The sequence below is a fragment of the Carcharodon carcharias genome, chromosome 17 (genome assembly GCF_017639515.1).
Source record: "Carcharodon carcharias isolate sCarCar2 chromosome 17, sCarCar2.pri, whole genome shotgun sequence".
NCBI lineage: Eukaryota > Metazoa > Chordata > Chondrichthyes > Lamniformes > Lamnidae > Carcharodon > Carcharodon carcharias.
Window position 1 is genome coordinate 80,535,850 of NC_054483.1, and position 21,408 is coordinate 80,557,257.

Below are 21,408 nucleotides of genomic sequence, written 5' to 3' on the forward strand. Positions count from 1 at the left end.
AAGGGAGGAACTTGAAATAATCACTATCACTAGAAAAAAAGTACTACAGTACTACAAAAACTAATGGGACTAAAGGCTGACAAATTGCCTAAAACTGGTGGCTTGCACCCTCAGATGTCAAAAGGAAGTGGCTGTAGAGATAGTGGATGCATTGGTTACAATCTCTCAAAATTCCCTCAATAATGGAAAGGTAAGTGGCCAGCACTTTTAGCCCTTACCACTACCATTAACACTCCCTTTGTCTTTATGTCCATGACATCTTTGTTAATCTCTCTTTAACCCCCCCCCCCCCCACTACTCCACCCCACTTAAACAGTGTAAACTTCATCACATTTCTACTTGTCTTTAGCTCTGAAGGGTCATACAGAATCAAAACATTAACTCTGGTTTTCTTTCCACAGATGCTGTCAGACCTACTGAGTTTTTCCAGCATTTTATGTTTTTATTATGATTCTTACAACCTGAAATTTAAAACAGAGTCAAAGGGCTTCATATATCTGTGTCCATATAAGATAACGGAGTGTCAAAATTGAAACTACAACATTTCAAATGAATTATTTTCAGGAAAACAGAATTTCCACAATGATGAATGTATATAATCTTTTAAATTAAGTTAATTTTAAAACCTTACGTGAACTTCAATTTCACCTAGGATTTTATTCTAGATTTTAAATCGGATTTGTAGCACAGTTCAAACTGTCACTGGTTTAACAGTCAAACAAGGACTATTTCAGATCTTTGGTCTATGACTGAAGTTAAATGTAGTTTCCTAATTAAAGATGAAGATTTGAGAAACGCATAGTAGGTATCAGCTGCTTCAAATAAAATCCTAGGTATAATGTGCAACAAATACTATATAGCTGCAAAGAGATCAAGAATACATGATCACGAATGCAAGACCTTGAGTACGTATTGAAAATTCATAGCATTAACAGTTTTAATCTGCTTCAAAAAGACAAAATAGTCTTCTGAATGATGTCCACGCATTCTCTTAATTCATCTTCTTTGATGACAAGGGGTGGTGCCAGTCTAATGATGTGCCCATGGGTTGGTTTAGCTAGCAGGCCATTATCACGTAGTCGAATGCAAACTTTCATTGCATCAAAAGCTGAAATGGGGAATAAAAAGCTAAATTTAAAAAAATTGAGGTTAACAATTCTGAGGTTGCTCAAAAACAAATCTTGATATTTGTTCATATTTTATGACCATTTTCCATCATGTAAAGTACCTTTCAGCTATAAGTACAGCATTAAAATCACCTTGGTTTGTGCAGAACAGGAATGGAGCACTAAAATCATCCTGCGTTGTTGAGCTGGAAAGGATTATGGTGACCTAATATGCACACTCCTGATTATTAAGCAATGACCTCATATTCGTTCTGGCTGGTTTGGGTTCAAATATGTTTGGATTCAAACAGTAAACAGCCTATGAAAGCAGGGTTACTCGTCTAGCCTTACATGACAAATGTGGCAGCACAGGTCAGCCAGCAACTGAGCACAGCTCAGGTTCAGCCACTATCTTCAGGAGAAAATGTGGGGGCAAGGGAGAAACAAAATGCAATCATTTAGGTGAGGCAAGAAACCCTATTTGCACATTGAGCAGGAAGCAAATTAAGTTAAGTGCTGTTTAGCTTAATGCTTCATAGACCATTTTGGCTGAATGAAAGTAACAATTAAAAAGTACACTTATCTGGCACTGGGCTCCATACACTAAGAGGATCCAAAGTTTAAATACTTGGTACATAAATTAGCTGATCTTAGCTGGGGTGACAAGAATGTGAAAACTACACCTCTAAATAAATTGGATCACTGACTCTAGTTTTAGCATTTTTTTGTATGTAGAAGCACAAAAACAAATATAGTTAGAGAAAGTCTGTCTTCTTTGTGGTACTCCATTGGTAGCATGACGATTGTTTCATGTTGAGAGATTAAATTTGACATCTGTTCTAGGCACCATCATCTCTAGCTGCAATCTGTTAGGCCACCAATGAAACTTATTTATTTAAATTGTCTCAAGTGATCGCCTGTGTTGCTTGACTGGAAATGCTACAATACATTGAGTGTAACAGAGCCATAACTGATGAAAAATTTACAGGCTGTTTGTACCTTTTGTTTCTCTAATAACAATGGCATTCAATAATCCTTTTCCTCTTACAGCAGTCACAATATCTGCTGGCAGTTTCATCAGCTCACTTCGGAGGAACATTCCCATTTCCTCTGAATTTTCTGCCAAATTTTCTTCTTCAAGAACCTGTATATTTCAGTTAAAGGGATATTGCAAAGTTTAGCTCAGTTGTTAGGAACAGATAAAGCTAACTAGGCTTAAACAAGCATTCCCCTTTTCACATAAGCACCATCTACCTGTCTCTTCACTACATTCCTCAACCAGAACCTCATCTTATTGCCTCTTGAAAACATTTTATGGTCTGTTTCAGAGGCTTTCCTGATGACAGTCCAGAACTCAATCATCCTTTGGGGGAAAACATTCCACCAGGTATGCCTCTTTAATCCAAGCTTCTTCAGTTTTAAACACTCTGTACACCGGATCTGAACCCTTCAATTGAACAATTTTCCTTAATAACTTTCTTCATATTTCTGAATATATCAGCATAAAAACTTTTTCAAAGAAAAACTTACAAAACAAATCTCTACAATTTCTGTCAAGCTACTGCCTTATTTCCAGCCTGCCTTTTTTTTCTCTATGATGCCATCCAACTTTGCAGCCCTTAACTTTGCCTGAACACCCTCCAACCCAATTTCTGATCTGCCCACAAAACTGACCACACTGGTCAAAATCAATGTTCTATGTACCTGCACTGTAAACTCAATGATAACCAGCCACTTCATTCTCTTCCATGTGTGTAACCCATCTTCAACATGTTCAATTCCAACGTCCAATATGTTGTAATATCACCTTCTTGTCCAACTCTCAGTTAAATCAGCAAGATGCCCCAGGGGTTCTACCCTGAGCTCCCTTTTATAACTTGCATGCTATCTCTCTAGACGTTATTTGAAAGCATGGAGTAGGCTTTTGAATTTGGCAATGATACCCAATTCTAGCGATCATCACCACTCCAAGGCTGTGGCTACACTACTGGATTGCCTGTCCAGCTTCAAAGTCCTGGATGAGTTTAAATTTTCTTCAATCCACACGAACAAGGTCTTCCCACTAGTGCCTACATAGCAACTTCAACCTCTCAACACGGGCTGAACCCCGTGGAGCATAACCTATGCACTAGGTTAATCAACCCCATCCAACGCAGGCATTTTAATTCCATGTCTAACCAGTTTTGGCCAATGATTCTTCTCTGCTAAAGAAAAGGCTGCCTTTATCACTCCAAGGATCGATTTCTCAAATGGTGTTCAGTTTGCCTTCCTTCAACAGTCACATATTAATCCAAAACTGCCTCATGTTCTCAAAAGTTCTATGCACCAAACAATCTGTCCTTACCAGGTTTCACAAGTTAATTCTCCCTCAGCTTATCAACCACAAGACTCTTGTAAATTCCTCCAGTCCCATACCTTCTAAGAAATCTACTTCAGGCACATGTCTCACTCACATTCTAGGTTCCTCCAGCTTTGCAGTAATACTTACCCACTGCTCCAGGGATTAATGTTGAGCACTACATACCTGTTCTTTGGAACTTTGCTGTGCTATTTCATTCCTTCTAAAGCTTGTAAGCTCATCTCTTCAGTCAATTTAAATCCCCTTCCACATCCACCACCCCCTATACATTTTCATCTGTAACCTGCTCAGTTTTCTCTATTTGCTAGAAACAGATTATCTAAATGAGTGTACTTTATAAACAACAGCTGTTATTTTTTTAATCTATATTCACTTCAGTCATGACAATCTGGAAATCAATTATGAAAGTATTTCCATTAAGAAGGGGGAATTCATTATAAGTGAAAATTCAAGCTGATTGGGCATAAAAACTTACTCCTGTAGCTAATTTTTTCCTGTCTGGATCACAGACATACCTCAAGTGCAGCAATAGCAACACGACATGCTAAAGGATTACCACCAAATGTTGACCCATGCTGACCTGGTTTAATAGTTAACATAATTTCATCATTGCACATCACTGCTGACACCTGTAAAGAGAGAAAAATTATCAACTTCATTCCTTATGAAAAATATACAATTTTCAGCAACATTTTCTTTGGAATAAAGTGCTGCTATAACAAACGAAAATCAGTGTAACTAGATGAAATGCTCATTTGGACAGTCAGTGCAGACATAGATAGGCCAAATGGCCTCCTTCTGCACTAAATTCTGAACTGATTCTTTTAGCCACCTCCTGTTGAAAATCAACGGTCACAAACACAAACTATTCTGCAGAACAAAGAATAGGGAAAGACAGGTGTATGATTTACTGTTTAATTAAGATTGCAATCTCTTTTCGAATGCGAATGAAAACAAAAACACAATGCACAATCATTATGAAACTTCCATGTGTTCAGTATTACACATACAGGAATACACAATGGTTTTCTACCAGAAATTTTAGTTATGATATAGGTACAATGTTGACGGAAAAACTTGCAGAATAACATCAAATTGGGAGCTAGTGCTGACTGAAGTCTAATTACAAGTATTCCCTAGGTTACAAAAATTACCAGCCCTGTGCTCATAATTTAGCTCAAGGAACACATTATGCTCAGTGGTTTAGTGAAAACTGGGGGAGGTGTTGTGCTTTGGGAGCTGGTTACAAGCAGAGTTTAATCTTCCAGTTGTTTAGTGAAAGGCCAATTTTCCCATGTTTAATGAAAAGGAGAAGGAATCAACGATGATGACCCAGAGCTCAGTTTCTGAGTGAGTGCACAAAAGTATCATCCGCATACTCAAGCTGCATGACCAAAGCTAGAATGATTTTGGATTGAAGACAGTGTAGATTGAACAATTTCACATCTATTCTGTAAATTCTCTATACTTGTGGGTAGTTTGCTTGAGGTGAGATGTAATATTGCAGCGAGGAAGATGGAGAAGGTGGTTCAACAGCGAGATCCTGGAAAATGTGGCCCATTTCCTTATCTTGGGAGCCTCCTCTCAACAAAGAGAGACAGACAACAAAATTCAACATCGCCTCCAGTGTGCCAGCTCTGCCTTCAGTCAACTGAGGAAAAGAGAATTTGAGGACCAGGATCTCAAACCCAAGACTAAGGTTGTGGTTTACTGGAACACAGTGATCCACACACTCCTATATGCTTTGGAGTCTTGGACAACTTACAGCAGGCATTTTAAAGCACTGGAAAAGTACTACCAGTGGCACCTTTGCAAGATCTTCCAAATCCAGTAGCAAAAAAGGCAGTTCAACAACAGCATCCTCTTCCAAGCCAACATGCCTATCATTGAGGTACTAATCATTCAAAACCAGCTGCACCAGACAGAACATGTTGTTCATATGCCTGACATCAGACTCCCAAAACAACTGCTCTACTCTGAGCTCAGCTGCAGCAGGAAGCTCCCAGGAAGACAGCGCAAATGCTTTAGGGGTGTCCTCAAAGCATCTCTGAAGAAGTCAATCATCTCTGACGATTCATGGGTGCCCTGGATTGTGACCCACCGAAACGGAGAAGAGGTTTATTCGGGAAGACAAACTCATTGAGACACTTTGTCAGGAAAATGCAGAGGCAAAGCAGTCGCATCAGAAAGAGCACACAAACAATTCATCTAACCTGACCCTTTAAGCACCACCTGCCCGCATGTGGCAGAATCTGCAGATAGCACATTAGACTCATCAGCTATCTCAAAACCCATTAAACCAAAGTGGAAGCAAGTCATCCTCAATTCCAAAAGACTGCCTAAGAACAATGATAATTGTGATGCATCTATACAATTCATTGTAAACCACTGATATGGTTTTTAAAAGTAGACAGTAAACCCTGACTGCTGAATAGAATGTAGACAGTACTCCATCACGAAAGTCATGAATATTTAGAAAATTTAACAAAATTCCCAAAGATGCCTTTGAGCTGAAGCCCAAAGACACTGAAATCCTGTAAATTAGGACTTTAATTTTTAAAACAATTGCTACTGTCCAGAAGATTCAGCAAAAATGCTCCAAGTCCTGATTTCTATTATGGGATAGAGGACAAAAAAAATCCCATTGAAACTGACAGGATAATTACACTGGCATGTTTGTTCAAAAATTGGAAACTTTGTGAATCAGATTATAGGACAAATGTGCCACAGATTAGTATGCCAATTCTAACAGATGCTTACTGAACAGCTACCCCAAAGGTCTAGCTTGAATACAATGGTCAAAGGGACAGTAACCAGAGGATACAGGTTTCAGATAATGGCAGAATCAATGGGTAGCAAATTTGTAGACCCAGCAAAAATCTGCTCTGCAGTTCTGCTGGTGAACAAGGGATTAAAATATCAAAACTGCTAACTGCAGCAAGTGCCAAGATGTGGAGACCGTCAGTCATACATAAGCAATCAGAGTTTAATGTCTTGAGATGGGCATCTGTGATTAGTTGTTTATGCACTTCCGAAAATTAGAGTTGAAAAAGCATCTCATGTTCCCTGCCAGAGGTGCGGCTAAAGTTTAGATTTTTCGAAGAACGGAGAATATAATAGAAAGCAAAATGTGTAGTTTTAGGTTAAGTTTCTGTGTACCATAACAGAAGTGGAATAGATTACAGATTCACTTGGCATCTCTTGACAGGTGCCATGAGGTTATTTAATCCCAGCTCTAGGAAAAAGAACTACAGTAAGGACACAGATCACAGTGCTCCCACAAGATGTGGTGACTGCTTCAGAAATGCGGTTTTCACATTTTCCTTCTTCACTGTTTCTTCTTTGGTGGTTTTTGTTGCACCATATTGTAGATCACAATAAAGTAGCAAGACAAAACCAAAATACTGCGGATATTGGAAATCTGAAATAAGAATAGAAAATGCTGGAAATACTCGGCAGGTCAGAAAAAGAATGCAACTGGACTTTAACGCCATTGTAAAGAGGGGTTACTAACCACATTGTTCACATTAAGCCAAGAGAGTGGGGCTAAAGATGTGTCATTTGGTTTCGTTATTGTATGTAAAGTATTATGATTGTACAATTATTATAAAAGGTAATGTTTATTTGTATCAAAATTTCTTACTGTTAATTACTTGAGCATTTATGGCACACCCCCCTTATCCAATACAATTTCTATGACCAGATGCAACCCTCTGGCCAAAGTTTTCCTATCCCTGTTCTGGAGGTCTCGCTTTTCAGTAATACATGACTGTAACAAATTCTACCAGAGACTCCCTATATGTTAGTAGCACACTGCAAGTCTGGCATACAATAATGCAGAGTTCGATATTCTAATTGCTCTACAAGCCATTTATCTGGAGAAAATTTATGTCAACAAACATGCTCTGCAACTGACCAATGACTTCAAGTAATTAGATATTTATTCCAAATATCAAATTCTAGGAACTATTTCTCATTTATTTTTCAATACTTGACTATAGTTATATCTGCATTGACCCACATTGGCCTAGCTCTAATTTATAAGCATACTTTGATTTGTTAAAAAAAAATTATTTAAATGCAAGTAATTTCATTCAGCCTCTGTTTTTTCTCCCTCTTTGCATTTAAGTGATTCCAGAAATGTCACATTTATTGCCCATCCCTACTTGCCTTAAGTGGCAGATCTATTTGTATAAACTGAATGGATTAAGAGTCAACCATAAGATTGTGGTCGAGAGTCACATGGAAATCACAAAACGGCAGGTTCAATTCCCTGTAGAATATATGACCTAGTTGAATTTTGCAGTAATCTAGCAAGTTAACATGTTATTCTATTTCTTGAATGCAATTTCACTATTTGCCATGGTGTCACTACCATATGCTCGCTATGTTGGAAACACTTCAGATTATATCTGAAAATCACCACTCACAGGATACACGCCTCCAGAGAGAGCTTTTCCAAGAACAACAATATCTGGTCTGACATCTTCGTGATCACATGCCAATCGTCGTCCAGTCCTAGCCAGTCCAGTCTGCACTTCATCTGCGATGAACAGGACCTATTCAATGATGCAGAATCATAACTAAAATGTTTCCTGTTCAGATGCAATAAACTAGCAATGCTTGTTATAACTATATTTCTACAACTCACATTATATTTTGTACACAATTCTCTCACTCCTTGAAGGTAGCCTTTGTCAGGAACTATTACTCCAGCTTCTCCCTGGATTGGTTCCACCATAAATGCTGCCATATTAGGGTCCTGGAATGCACGCTAAAGAGAGAACTGCAATTATCTAGTAGCAATTATCTAGTAGCAATATCAACACAAAATTAATGAAAAATATAAACTGCAACAAAACATTAAAACCAATTATATTTTTAATACCTCTATAGCTGGCAGGTCATTGTATGGGATAATTTCAAACCCAGGCATAAATGGTCCAAATCCTTCATAACTACTGGGATCTGTTGAACTGGAAACAGCAGAAATAGTTCGACCCCAAAAATTACCAGCTGAAGGAAAGGGTATAAATAAGATAAAGTTAATATTAGTGAACCGTCAGGCAGTCCAAACTTTCTAGCTCCGGACAGGTCATGCTGCAAATCCATTTACGAAAGTGTTTCCTTTGGGAGTTCAAGATGTATAGCACAAACTTTTTCTCTTGGGAAAAAAAAATCTTTGGCTACCCAAATTTTTCATTTTTCTTTTGAGGATTTACCAGAATTAGAACAATTCAAATAATAGCCAGATAAGAAAACAAGAACTTGGCACCATATATATTATTTTAGTTGGAAATGTATGTTTCAGTCCTAGAGCAATCTAACAGAATTTAATGGGCCGTCCCATCTCCTAGGAATCAGAGTAAAATATTACATTTACAGGTAGTCCGAAATAGTTTTAAAACATTACGATACTAGACATTTTTGAATGTAGTAAAAAAACAAGGATTACTTAATGTGAATTACAACTGCAGTGACTGAATGTTACAAGGAGCTGATGTCCCACTTTATAAAAAACAATCTTACCTGCAAAAAGAATTTTTGCTCTATATTTAGGAATTCCTTTAACTTCATATGCCCATTTACGAGCCAGCTTGCAAGCACTTTCTCCAGCTTCCACACCTAAAACCAAATTTTATAATTTAAAAATCCAAAAACAAATAACGTTTTTGAAAAACATTTGCCAGAAGTTGATCAGAATTTGGTTTACATGCAAGGCAAATGGTTCCAAGCACAAATTTCTATTGTTCCTTCTATTTACTACAGAATGTAGTAATGTTAGAACAATGTGAAATAGTTGGAATAGAAAAAGTCCATATTGCCAAATTTCAAGTCACGTTCTGCCCGCCTTTCAATTTCACTCCACATGACGGGGGTTAGTCCATGATCTCCATTCCATTCTGCTGGATAGTTTTCTTTCCCTTCAGAAAATGAGCACTCAGGGCCCAAATCATGTGTACAAAAATCACGAGGCCAAGAATCTCTCCCACACTCGTCATGGAATCCCGTGTCACATGATTATACTTAAATCAAAAAGACTTTTGGGTTCCAATATTTTAACTACTGCTTAAAAAAAATAGCAAACAGTATAGATTCCATAGTAAGCAATGCGAACTTACCACTTGCTCACCAGAATGGAATATTGGGCAAGGGAACAGGATCACAATGGGCCAGAATGCAATTGCTTTAATTCATCCGAGTATGACTGATCAAAACAGTAGAAATAACAAAAAGGAAACATTGAATATTGCTGAAAAGAGACGTGTCACCGAAGCTTCTCATCTTGCATTCCATCAGGACAAATGCAAGAATGTCAAATTATCATGACAATTTATACTACAGAAGAAGAGTGTGACTGGTTGGCAAGTTGATTCTGATTGGCTGAGGCATTGCCACGGAGAAAGCAACAGGGAACTATAGGCTCCCAAGGTCCTGGGTAATTCAAAAAAGACACAAGGCTTGAACATACCATTCGTTTTGTTTGCAGAGAACAGGTCCCTATGTTTGCATGTACATCGCTTCTAGCAAGCATAAATAAGCAATGTTATAAGCTCAACTGATAAACTAAAATTATTTGTTTGGGTAGCTATTAGTGCACTCAGGGTTATTCAACAAATGCTGCCCTAATAAAGCGCTGGGGCCACTGTCTGCTAGGGAGGAATAGCCGCGGGCTCTGAGCTCTCTGTCCTGTACTTGTTGCCCTGCTGACGGAGGCACACTAGGCCCTGGGGATCTGCCTATAACTTTGTCTGGCCCCAGCTTCAACTGAGGCAGGTTTGCACCTTGGGAGCTGCTGGCACTGATGGGCAGTAGCCCAAACTGTATGTGCCCCCTTCTACCCCAGTGGTGAGCTGGAGAGAGGTGGTAGAGCATTATTTTGTGGTGCTGTTTTATTAAATTCTTTTCAGTAGCTTGATACTTTGAACTAATAATGCTGTCATGAAGCAGAATTGAGCTGCAAGAATGTTATTTATCCTGCAGAGTGAAGAAACACCCATCTTTGTCAGTGAAGCTCAATTGGCTTACAACTGAAATTCTTGATTAAATTACAACATTGAATTTCATTCTTTACGCTAAACTTTTTCTGTAGATTTACACCCATGCTCTTTCTCTATAGCCCTGTTTCATTGCTTCAAATAGTTGGAACTTGGTATGAATCTGATCCGAATTTATTATTGTAAATTGAGAACTGTATTTAGAATCCAAGTTTGAGAGAAAATACCAAAGAACAAAGGAATAATGAATAGGAGTCCCTAAAACTCAACGTTCCATCACAAGAAAATCTCAAGAGTAGCCCTCAAAACAAAAAAAATTGACCCATGATGGGCAAGGCATCATGGGAATGGCAAAGGCTTTCATGAGCCAGTTTTTTCCTTCCTCTCATTTTCATGTTCACACATCTGACTTACAAATGGAAGACTGAACAAAATTCTGGGTCTCATCACTTTAGTTAAGGGATCTTTAACACAACTACAGTTCAGTACAAACCCTAAAATGCACGAATCAACTGTACACAACAAACCTAAGGCTAGACTGGATGAAAAGCTCCATAAACCAAAACCATGAATTCTGAACACCAAGGTTTAAACATGGAATCAATATTAATTTTAAAAGGAATCTAGTAATTATAAAAGTTTGATGAGAAATATCAAAAATATTTTGAGATATTATTTATTCATCTGAAGAAACGGACCAAATCAGTAGTCAACATAAATTTAGAAGCAATGGACCATGCCTCAAATCCCTTGAGCTAACTGAATTAATGACAAGGGAAGTTCAGTGGGCATGATTCACTTACATTATAAAGGATTCTGAATGCACTGTTTCATTTTCTGACTTTATTTTAATCATATTCCAGCTAAAAACTGCATATTTGTATAATGCTGTGTTCTTAAAATTCCCCCCCTACCACAAAATGCAAAGAGAAATTGATGCAAGTTAGTCAAGTTAGACAAATGTTCAAACAAGGCAGCACAGGTTTAAATCATTCTGTTCAGTGCCCTGACTTGCCAGCCTAGCTAGACAGCTGACTAGATTCATGGCATCACACGGACCAAAAAATAAATGAAATTAAAATTAAAAAATTGGATGCGCTTACAGAGGGTTATTAGATAAGCACCCCATTTTGGTCAATTTTAATTAATTTAAATGTAGCAGTTTGAAGCTCAACTAAGAGGGGTAAGATCTTTGATGAGCTAATTTCCAAAAACCTCTAGCATTTTCCTTGGAACAGGAGTAAGGTAACAACCTGCAGAGCACTAAGTATTGATACTGAATATCAATGAACTGTGAGCTGCTCAATTAAACGTCTTTAGAATCTTTAATCTGATATGAAAAAAACACAATTGCCACATTGTGCAGAGCATGAGGGATTAAAATCTATAACATGTAAAGCTGAACACCAAAAGATGCATTGTAACTCAGCAGAACTCAAATGCATGCTCTTAAATTTTCTACACAATGAAATTTTGAACAGAGCACAAGCATGCCCTTGCAACCATCCAGAGGTAGCCCACACGCACATTCCTGTGGGACTTTTCAAAGCTGTGCTTCAGATATTGGACAATATAAACCTGTGCCTTGTAAAAGCCAAATCAGTGAAATGGCATAGTATTTCAGCATGCCATAAGAAAAAGAGAATTTTTTTTTTAAATGCACATTTTTCCTTTATAGTACAGCTGTGAACATTCTATATTAAATTATCATTGTTTACTAACCTGTATTCATTGGCAATATCTTCTTGTAGTTAAACAGCTTAGTGACATACTCTTCATACTCTCCCAGTACATCATTGTAGAAAGCCCGTGAAGTGAGTGTCAATTTGTCAGCTTGAGATTTAAGTGCTCCAATAATCTTTGGGTGACAATGGCCTTGATTCACAGCACTGTAAGCACTCAGGAAGTCAAAATACCGTCTGTCTTCCACATCCCATACATAAACTCCTAAAAAGTTGAGTATGATGAAAGCTATGACTTTTGTAAAATATTTATTTGTCAAATATTTGAAGTCCACTTTTTACCATCAATAGGAAAAACTAATTTACCTGCACAGGCATAAGGCACCAAATGGTCTCCTTCTGTACTGCATGACTATGAAAACATGAATCCTCAAACCAGTTTCACATCAACACAAACTAGTTCAATATGCAAATGATACCAAAAGCTAGGAAGCATCATCAAAATTACGAAAGAGGTGAAAAACACGAGTGACTAGAAAATTAGCACACACATTTTCAGACAGACAAGTGTTGCATATAGGAAGGAAAATGAGTGATGTATTCCATATTGTGTTAAAATCCTTTGATTGAAACTAATAGGCCTAAAAGTATGAGTAGATTCTGCATTCACGTCCAAGCAAAGCCAATAAGATATTGAACTATATTCAGCAAAAGCAGTTTAGTACAAATCAGAGGAAGTCATGGTAAAACCTGAAAAAAGAAAAAGGAAGCATTTGTAAGGGCTAGAAGGCTGGGAATAGATGAAGCCTGTGGAGAATACAAAGAAAGTAGGAAGAAACTTAAGCAAGGAGTCAGGAGGGCTAAAAGGGATCATGAAAAGTCACTGGCAACCAGGATCAAGGAAATTCCCAAGGCCTTTTATACATATGTAAAAAGCAAGAGGGTAGCCAGGGAAAGAGTAGGCCCACTCAGGGACAGAGGTGGGAATGTGTGTGTGGAGCCAGAAGAAATGGGAGAGATACTAAATGAATACTTCTCATCAGTATTCACCAAAAAGAAAGACTTAGCAGTCGATTTGTCTAGGGAAGAGTGTGTAGATAGCTTGGATCATGTTGAGATCAAAAAAGAGATGTTAGGCGTCTTGAAGAATAGTAAGGTGGATAAGTCCCCAGGGCCAGATGGGATCTACCCCAGAGTACTGAGGGAGGCAAGGGAGGAGATTGCTGGGGCCTTGACAGAAATCTTTGTATCTTCACTGGCTATAGATAAGGTCTCAGAGGACAGGAGAATGGCCAATGTTGTTCCATTGTTTAAAAAGGGTAGCAGGGATAATCCAGGAAATTACAGGCCAGTAAGCCTTACGCCAGTGGTAGGGAAATTATTGGAGAAGATTCTTCGTGACAGGATTTACTACCATTTGGAAGCAAATGGACGTATTAGTGAGAGGCAGCATGGTTTTGTGAAGGGGAATTCGTGTCTCACTAACTTGATCAAGTTTTTCGAGGAAGTGACAAAGATGATCGACAATGGAAGGGCATTGGATGTTATATACATGGATTTCAGTAAGGCCTTTGACAAGGTCCCTCATGGCAGACTGGTACAGAAGGTAAAGTCGCACGGGATCAGAGGTGAGCTGGCAAGATGGATACAGAATTGGCTTGGTCATAGAAGACAGAGGGTAGCAGTGGAAGGGTGCTTTTCTGAATGGAGAGCTGTGACTAGTGGAGTTCCGCAGGGATCAGTGCTGGGACCTTTGCTGTTTGTAGTATACATAAATGATTTGGAGGAAAATGTAACTGGGCTAATTAGTAAGTTTGCAGACAATGCTAAGGTTGGAGGAGTTGCAAATAGTGAAGAGGATTGTCAAAGGATACAATGGGGTATAGATCGGTTGGAGACTTGGGCAGAAAAATGGCAGATGGAGTTTAATCCAGACAAATGCGAGGTAATGCATTTTGGAAAGTCTAATACACGCAGGAATTATACAGTAAATGGCAGAACCCTTAAGCGCATTGACGGGCAGAGGGATCTGGGTGTACAGGTCCACAGGTCACTGAAAGTGGCAACGCAGGTGGATAAGATGGTCAGGAAGGCATATGGCATGCTTGCCTTCAGTGGCAGGGGTATTGAGTATAAAAGCTGGGAAGTCATGCTGCAGCTGTAGAGAACCTTGGTTAGGCCACACTTGGAATATTGCGTGCAATTCTGGTCACCACATTACCAGAAGGATATGGAGGCATTCGAGAGGGTGCAGAGGAGGATTACCACGATGTTGCCTGGTCCGGAGGTTATTAGCTATGAGGAGAGGTTGGAGAAACTCGGATTGTTCTCACTAGAACAACAAGAGATTGAGGGGCGACTTGATAGAAGTTTACAAAATTATGAGTAGCACAAACAGAGTAGATAGTCAGAAGCTTTTTCCCAGGGTGGAAGAGTCAATTACTAGGGGACATAGATTTAAGGTGAGAGGAGAAAACTATAGAGGAGATGTGCGGGGCAAGTTTTTTTACGCAGAGGGTAGTGAGTGTCTGGAATTCGCTGCCAGAGGTGGTGGTGGAAGCAGGTAAGATAGTGGTGTTTAAGAGGCAGCTTGACAAATACATGAATAGGATGGGAATAGAGGGATACGGACCCCGGAGGTGCAAAATGTTTTAGTTGACGGGCAATATGATCGGCGCAGGCTTGGAGGGCCGAAGGGCCTGTTCCTGTGCTGTACTTTTCTTTGTTCTTTGTTCTAATCTGGCTGGATTACACTGCTGTACCGTGTCTAGTTTAGGTCTCTGAAGCACAAGGGAAATAAGAGAAAAACAACTAGGCAGAGGTCCAGTTTCAGAGCTCTGCGAAGCAATGCAAAACTGAAGGAATTGAACTTTTCAGTCTCAAAAGAAGAAATATACAACATACCAATATAGAAAAGCACAGTTAATTACAAAAACTGCCAGAAGAGCAGTAACACAGGTTCAAAAGTAGCCCATGGAAAGTTTCAGACTAACTTTTAGAAAGGTCTTCATGCACAGCAAAGGATACATGGAACAAGCTTTCGAACAGAGCAGAGAAAGTAAAAACACGCAACCATTTAAGATCTAACTGTATGTTCCAATGCAAGTGGGCTTCCAGAGTATCTCTGAATAGATGATGAGTTGTGACTTCTCCCATCCAGAAATATCGTGATTAATACAGATATCTAAAAGCAGATGTGGAGTGACCAAGTCTTAAACAAAATGTTCTGTGTTTATTTGATCATTTCAACAACTTTGAATACAACATGAAATAAATATCAATTGTATTTTGCTCAAAAGCTTAAGAAATGCTGTACAGGATATGGCTTGGGCATTTTTGATTGTAGAATCTGCTATTAAGTTTAAGAACAAGTATTCAGAACTGCCTACCTTCCCCTTTGGTCAATGCTACAGGCAGTGGACTATAATTATGTGCACCATACTTTTCTTCACGTGCAAAAACCTCTTCTGAAGTGAATGACTTCTCAGTTTTTAATGCTGTTTCTGTGGCTGCAGTGTAAGCCACTGTCTTTAGTCTTCTCTTCAAGACTGAAGTGCTGGAATTTATGTAACGTGAGAATTGGGACAGCATTTTTCTTTAAAACGTTCCAAGCTTTGCTGTACAAATAAAAGGAACAGAGTTAATTATTTGTGTATTAAATTTTATGTAACTTATGCAGCAGTAAGTCTTGGTCTCAGCTGATATTTCATTTCAATGCTTCAGCTACAATGCTGAAACATTCAAAGAGTTTTAAACTAACAGTGCATGAAGTACATGCAGAGGAACTCTCCATTTGGAAAAGGGAATCACTATTAAATTCCCATACACCAGCAATGTTAATGTGAGCTAACTTAAATTTTCTCCGCTATACCTAAATACTTATCATTCCATAATAAAACTGGGGACCAAGATTAGAACGTATTCAGATGATCAGTACTTAAAAGGAAGGAGTGATTTATAGAATCCATCTCCGGGTTCAGTAGGTATGCAGCAGTCACTTCCTGAATTCCTACACAACCTAGGCCAATGCACGAGATAAGCCCAATTCAACAATCCCTTCCTAACATCCATAGGAGGCAAAGTCTTAACCATCCTCTGTGGCAATGATGCAACTACATCTGATGTCAGGAAGCTATCAAATTGCATTGCACCACAAACACTACCTTTTCTCCTCAGCACAACTGTACAACCAACTCAATTTACAATGAATTCTCCTGAAATTGTCATGCGAGTGAGTTCAAAGTATGCATTTTTTAAGATAACGTGATTTAAAAAATAGAAAATTTGAGATAGCAAAGCAAGCCTGAGCAAATAATTTGTTTAGATGCAACATGTATATTCAAAGTTAATAATAATAAAACTATGCTTGGCAACTTTAATGCTTGTTTCACTGCCAGTGAAAACTTGGTGCAGACAGTAATCTGGAAGGAAGTCATGTTAGGATATGATGCAACATGCAGGGAGCATTGCTCTAGTTAATAGAGGATAAGTTTGTATAGCCAAGGATGAACACCACTGACGAAAGCACTAACGTACAAATATTTACACATTAGTTTTATTGTATTTTAAAAACAAACTAAACTATAAAGTAAGTAACAGGAAGGCATTGTATTTTCTAGTTTACCCTCACCATCCACCACCCCCCGCACACCACCCCCCTCCCGCCCCACTCCAAAAATAACTATCCTGTGCAATCTCCCAGTTTGCAACTTTTTTTGTTTACTCCTGTTGTAAAGTATATCATTTATGCAAAAACAATCCTGGAGATGCAGGAATTTTTGAAATAAAAAAACAATTTGCTGGAAATAAACAAGTCAGAGTTAACATTTCAGGATTTTTATCACAGCGCTGATGAAAGGTCAGAGGTACAATGTAAATTCGGTTGCTCACTCCACAGATGTTGCCTGATGTGACTCTCCCACATTTTCTTGACCATTTATGCCTTTCTTACAACTGCAAGTGCTTAAACATGAAGTTTTAAAACTATCACAACTGCTGATCACAATCAAACTTCTGAAAAATTAGTTTATTCTATACAAAGCATCTTTAATTTTGTAGTCAATCCTAATGAAAACATTAATCAGTAAAATTTAGTTTTGTATGTTAAACTATACTTAATCCTAAACTTTGTAACTACATTTCAACTCATACTGTACCCAAATTGCTCTATAAATATTCACCATTTTTGAAACAAATTCTGGGCTATTAGTTCTTCAGAACATCAAGTATTTGCATTGAAACTTGATAATACCAGCTTGAAGGGCAAGTTACACCTACTGAATGCCTTTATACTTCAACTCACTAGAATAAAATATAAATTCTGAATCACAGGCATACACCTGTTGAGCCTAAAATGAATGGCATTCATATTTCTGAAGCTAGGTTTATTTAAGCTGATTGTCATCAACTCAAATCATTAACTTCTTCTCCCTCCACAGATACTGCCTGACCAATTTGCTATCTTAAGCATCCATTACACTAGCGCAGAAACATAGCAGATAGGAGGAGTAGGTCATTCGTCATTCGAGCCTGCTCTACCATTCACTATCATCATGGTTGATCCTCTGTCTTGACGCTGTACTCTCACGCACTCCCCATTCCCCTTGATGTCTTTAGAGCCCGGGAATCTATCCTTCTTAAATATATTCAGTTACTTGGCCTCCACAGCCTTCTGTGGGAATTCCATAGGTTCACCACCCTCTGTGAACAAATTTCTCATCTCAATCCTAAATGGTCTACCCTGTATCCTGTGACTGTGACCCTGTTCAGAGGAAATATCATCCCTGCATCCAATCTGTCCATCCTTGTCAGAATTTTAAATGTTTCAATGAGATCTCCTCTCATTCTTCTAAACTCCAGTGAATACAGGCATAGCCAGCCCAATCTCTCCTCATACAACAATCCAGCCATCCCTGGAATCAGTCTGGTGAACATTTGCTGCACTCCCTCTATGGCAACTATATCCTTTCTTAGTTAAGGAGACCAAAACTGTTCACAATATTCCAGAAGTGGTCTCACCAAGGCCCTGCACAGCTACAGTGAGACATCCTTGATCCTGTAGGCAGTCCTCTCGCAATGAATGCCAACATACCATTTGCCTTCTTAGCTTGCTGCACCTACATGCTTGTTTTGAGTGATTGGTGTACAAGGACACCCAGGTCCCTTTGTACATAATTTCCCAATCTAGCCATTAAATAATACTCTGCCATTCTGTTTTTCTCACCAAAGTGGATAACTTCATACTTATCCACGTTATGCTGCATCTGCCATGTATTTGCCCACTCACTCAACCTGTCCAAATGCCTTGAAGCCTATTAAACATACCTCATGGCTCACATTCCCACCAAGTTTCGTGTCATCAGGAAACTTGGAAATATTACATTTAGTTCCCTCATCCAAATCATTGTGATTAGCTGGGGCCCAAGCATTGATCCCTGCAGTAACCCACTAGTTACCACCTGCCACTCCGAAAAAGACCCATTTATTCTTACTGTTTCCTGTCTGTTAACCAATTTTCAAACCATACCAATATATTACCCCCCAATCCTATCTGCTTTAATTTTGCACAGTAATCTGTGGGACTTTATCAAAAGTTTTCTGAAAATCCAAATACACCACATCCACTGGTTCTCCCTTATCTATTCTGCTAGTTACATCCTCAAAAAACTCCAGGTGGTTTGTCAAACAGGGTTTCCTTTTCATAAATCCATGTTGACTTTGTCTAATCCCATTGATATTTTCCAACTGTACTGTTATCACATTCTTTATGATAGACTCTAACACTTTCCCTACTACTGTTGTTAGGCTAACTGGTCTGTGTTAGGTTAACCGGTCTAACCAAAGAATTAAAATCACCAGTATCATATCAAACAATACATTATTATTTCTCCTCTTTTCTATTTTTCCTTAGTTCTGTTGAAGAGTCATATGGACTTGAGACGTTAACTGTGTTCCTCTCCACAGATGCTGTCAGACCTGCTGAGTTTTTCCAGGTATTTTTATTTTTGCACTGTATCCAAATATTGCCTTTGGTGAGAATAGGCCTGTGCAACCTTTAACAAACAGGCCTTGGAAGAGCCATCCAATATTTCTCAAGCATTGGGTTAATGCAGTAAGATTGCCAATCACAGAACTTTGGCATTTGCTGACAAATATTTTTGGCAGTCGTGCAGCTCAGGGGGGCAAGTACTGTGTCGACCAATCAGCAGGTCCCTGCAGAACTTTCACAACTGAGTAATCTGAAGCCTGTCTTTCAGATACTGCACCGCTCGTATTCGTTCATATAACTTCCAAAGTGAAAAGTCAAACAGCTCCCCAGTTACCATAAAATGGGTTTAACCATCTCACCTTAACATCCCAATGAGCTCCATGATCTATATCCATCCTAACTCACCCTAAAGTATATCAAAATGCATCGACAACTCACTACTGAAATCCTCCACAAGCGTCCACAGTGACCTAAAATAAACTGCACTCTCTTCTGCACATTCCCCAAATGGCTGGCATCCAGAAAGCTCGAAAGCATCTAATCGCCCTGCCACCCCGTCCCCCCTCTCCACGTAACAGGCGGACCTGATTTTATTTCATTATGAACTGACGCGTCGACTGGTTCTGGCACAAGCGGGACTCCCGTTAATTCCAGTTCAGACAGAATTAAATGACCCAGTCAGTGATGGCGGTGCCTGGGGCAAAACCACCGTCAGCACGGGCCCGGCTTTCGGCCAACCGGCATTACCTACGCGAGTTACAACTAACTAGACCACCGCGGCCCGACTCGGAGGTGGAAGCCGAGGAGAAACATCCCGAGGAGACCGACCAAATCTGATGCGTGCTCCACCCCCTCAGGCTCAGACTCACCTTCACCACCGGATTGACTGGACAGGACCGCGCGCGCTCCCGACGACCGTTTAAATAGGCGCGTGGTCCTCCCACGTGACGGCGGACACGTCACCGCGCGGGGGATGTGCGCGCGACTCCCGTGGGCCGAGAGCCGCGTCACCAACAGCTTTCATTGATGGGGAAGCAGAGGCCCCTTTGGTCCTTAGTGTGGGGGCTGGGCCTGATGGGTGGGCTGGCTGCTGATGTTTGTCAAAGGAAGATGAGGTTATTAGTGATTGTCTGCATTGTGACCAACGTAAAACATTCAGTTTCGTCAGATGAATGGCAAGATGGTGATGGGTCCTCACTAGGTTGGGAAATGCCAATCTCACCCTTGGCACAGATTGGTCCTGTTCCTCACCAGCCAGCTCTGCTGCATGCTTGTCAAACTGTGAGGGACCTGAGCTCAGGCGTCCCCACCCCAGGATCTGCCCTTGTTTTTTTTCATTAATTCATGGGATATGGGCATCACTGGCTGGGCCAGCATTTATTGTCCATACCTAATTGCCCTTGAGAAGGTGGTGGTGAGCTGCCTTCTTGAACTGCTACAGTCCATGTTGTGTAGATACACCCACAGTGCTATTAAGGAGGGAGTACCAGGATTTTGACCCAGCAACAGTGATATATTTCTAAGTCAGGATGGTGAGTGACTTGGAGGGAAACTTCGAGGTGGTGGTGTTGCCATGCATCTGCTGCCCTTGTCCTACTAGATGGTAGTGGTTGTGGGTTTGGAAAATGCTGCCTAAGGAACCTTGGAGAGTTTCTGCAGTGCATCTTGTAGATGGTACACACTGCTGCTGCTGTGCATCAGTGCTGGAGGGAGTGAGTGTTTGTCAATGGGGTGCCACTCAAGCAGGCTGCTTTGTCATGGATGGCGTCAAGCTTCTTGAATGTTATGGAGCTGCACTCATCCAGGCGGGTGGAGGGTATTCCATCACACCCCTGACTTGTGCCTTGTAGATGGTGGACACTCTTTGGGGAGTCAGGAGGTGAGTTACTCGCTGGAGGATCCGAGCCTCTGACATGTTATTGTAGCCACCGTATTTATATGGCCGGCCCAGTTCAATTTCTGGTTAATGGTAACCCCCAGGATGTTGATAGTGGGGAATTTAACAGTGGTAATACCATTGAATGTCAAGGAGCAATGGTTAGTTTCTCTCTTGTTTGAGATGGTCTTTGCCCGTATGGTGCAAATGTTACTTGCCATTTGTCTATCCAAGCGTTGATATTGTCCTGGTCTGCATTTGGACATGGACTGCTTCAGTACCTAAGGAGTCGCGATTGTTGGACAGACTGTTAGCAGGACAGATGACAAGGCAGATGACAAGGATGCCTGCCTTCTGTGGGTGATGAGTGGATCTGCATAATGGCTGAGGATGCAAGCT

The 21,408-nt window shown here is 39.8% G+C and overlaps 1 protein-coding gene across 1 annotated transcript; it reads right to left on the reverse strand.

Annotated features, from left to right (window-relative positions):
- Positions 1 to 417: 417 nt before the first annotated feature.
- oat (ornithine aminotransferase) lies at positions 418 to 20,089 on the reverse strand. The gene is made up of 10 exons (XM_041210438.1): positions 20,003 to 20,089; positions 15,535 to 15,762; positions 12,186 to 12,410; positions 8,995 to 9,090; positions 8,354 to 8,481; positions 8,117 to 8,239; positions 7,896 to 8,024; positions 3,981 to 4,094; positions 2,106 to 2,250; positions 418 to 1,108 (listed from the first exon to the last, which is right to left on the reverse strand). The coding sequence occupies exons 2-10, from the start codon at positions 15,734 to 15,736 to the stop codon at positions 948 to 950; spliced, it is 1,323 nt and encodes a 440-aa protein (XP_041066372.1). The 5' UTR covers positions 15,737 to 15,762; positions 20,003 to 20,089; the 3' UTR covers positions 418 to 947.
- Between the last annotated feature and the right edge of the window lie 1,319 nt (positions 20,090 to 21,408).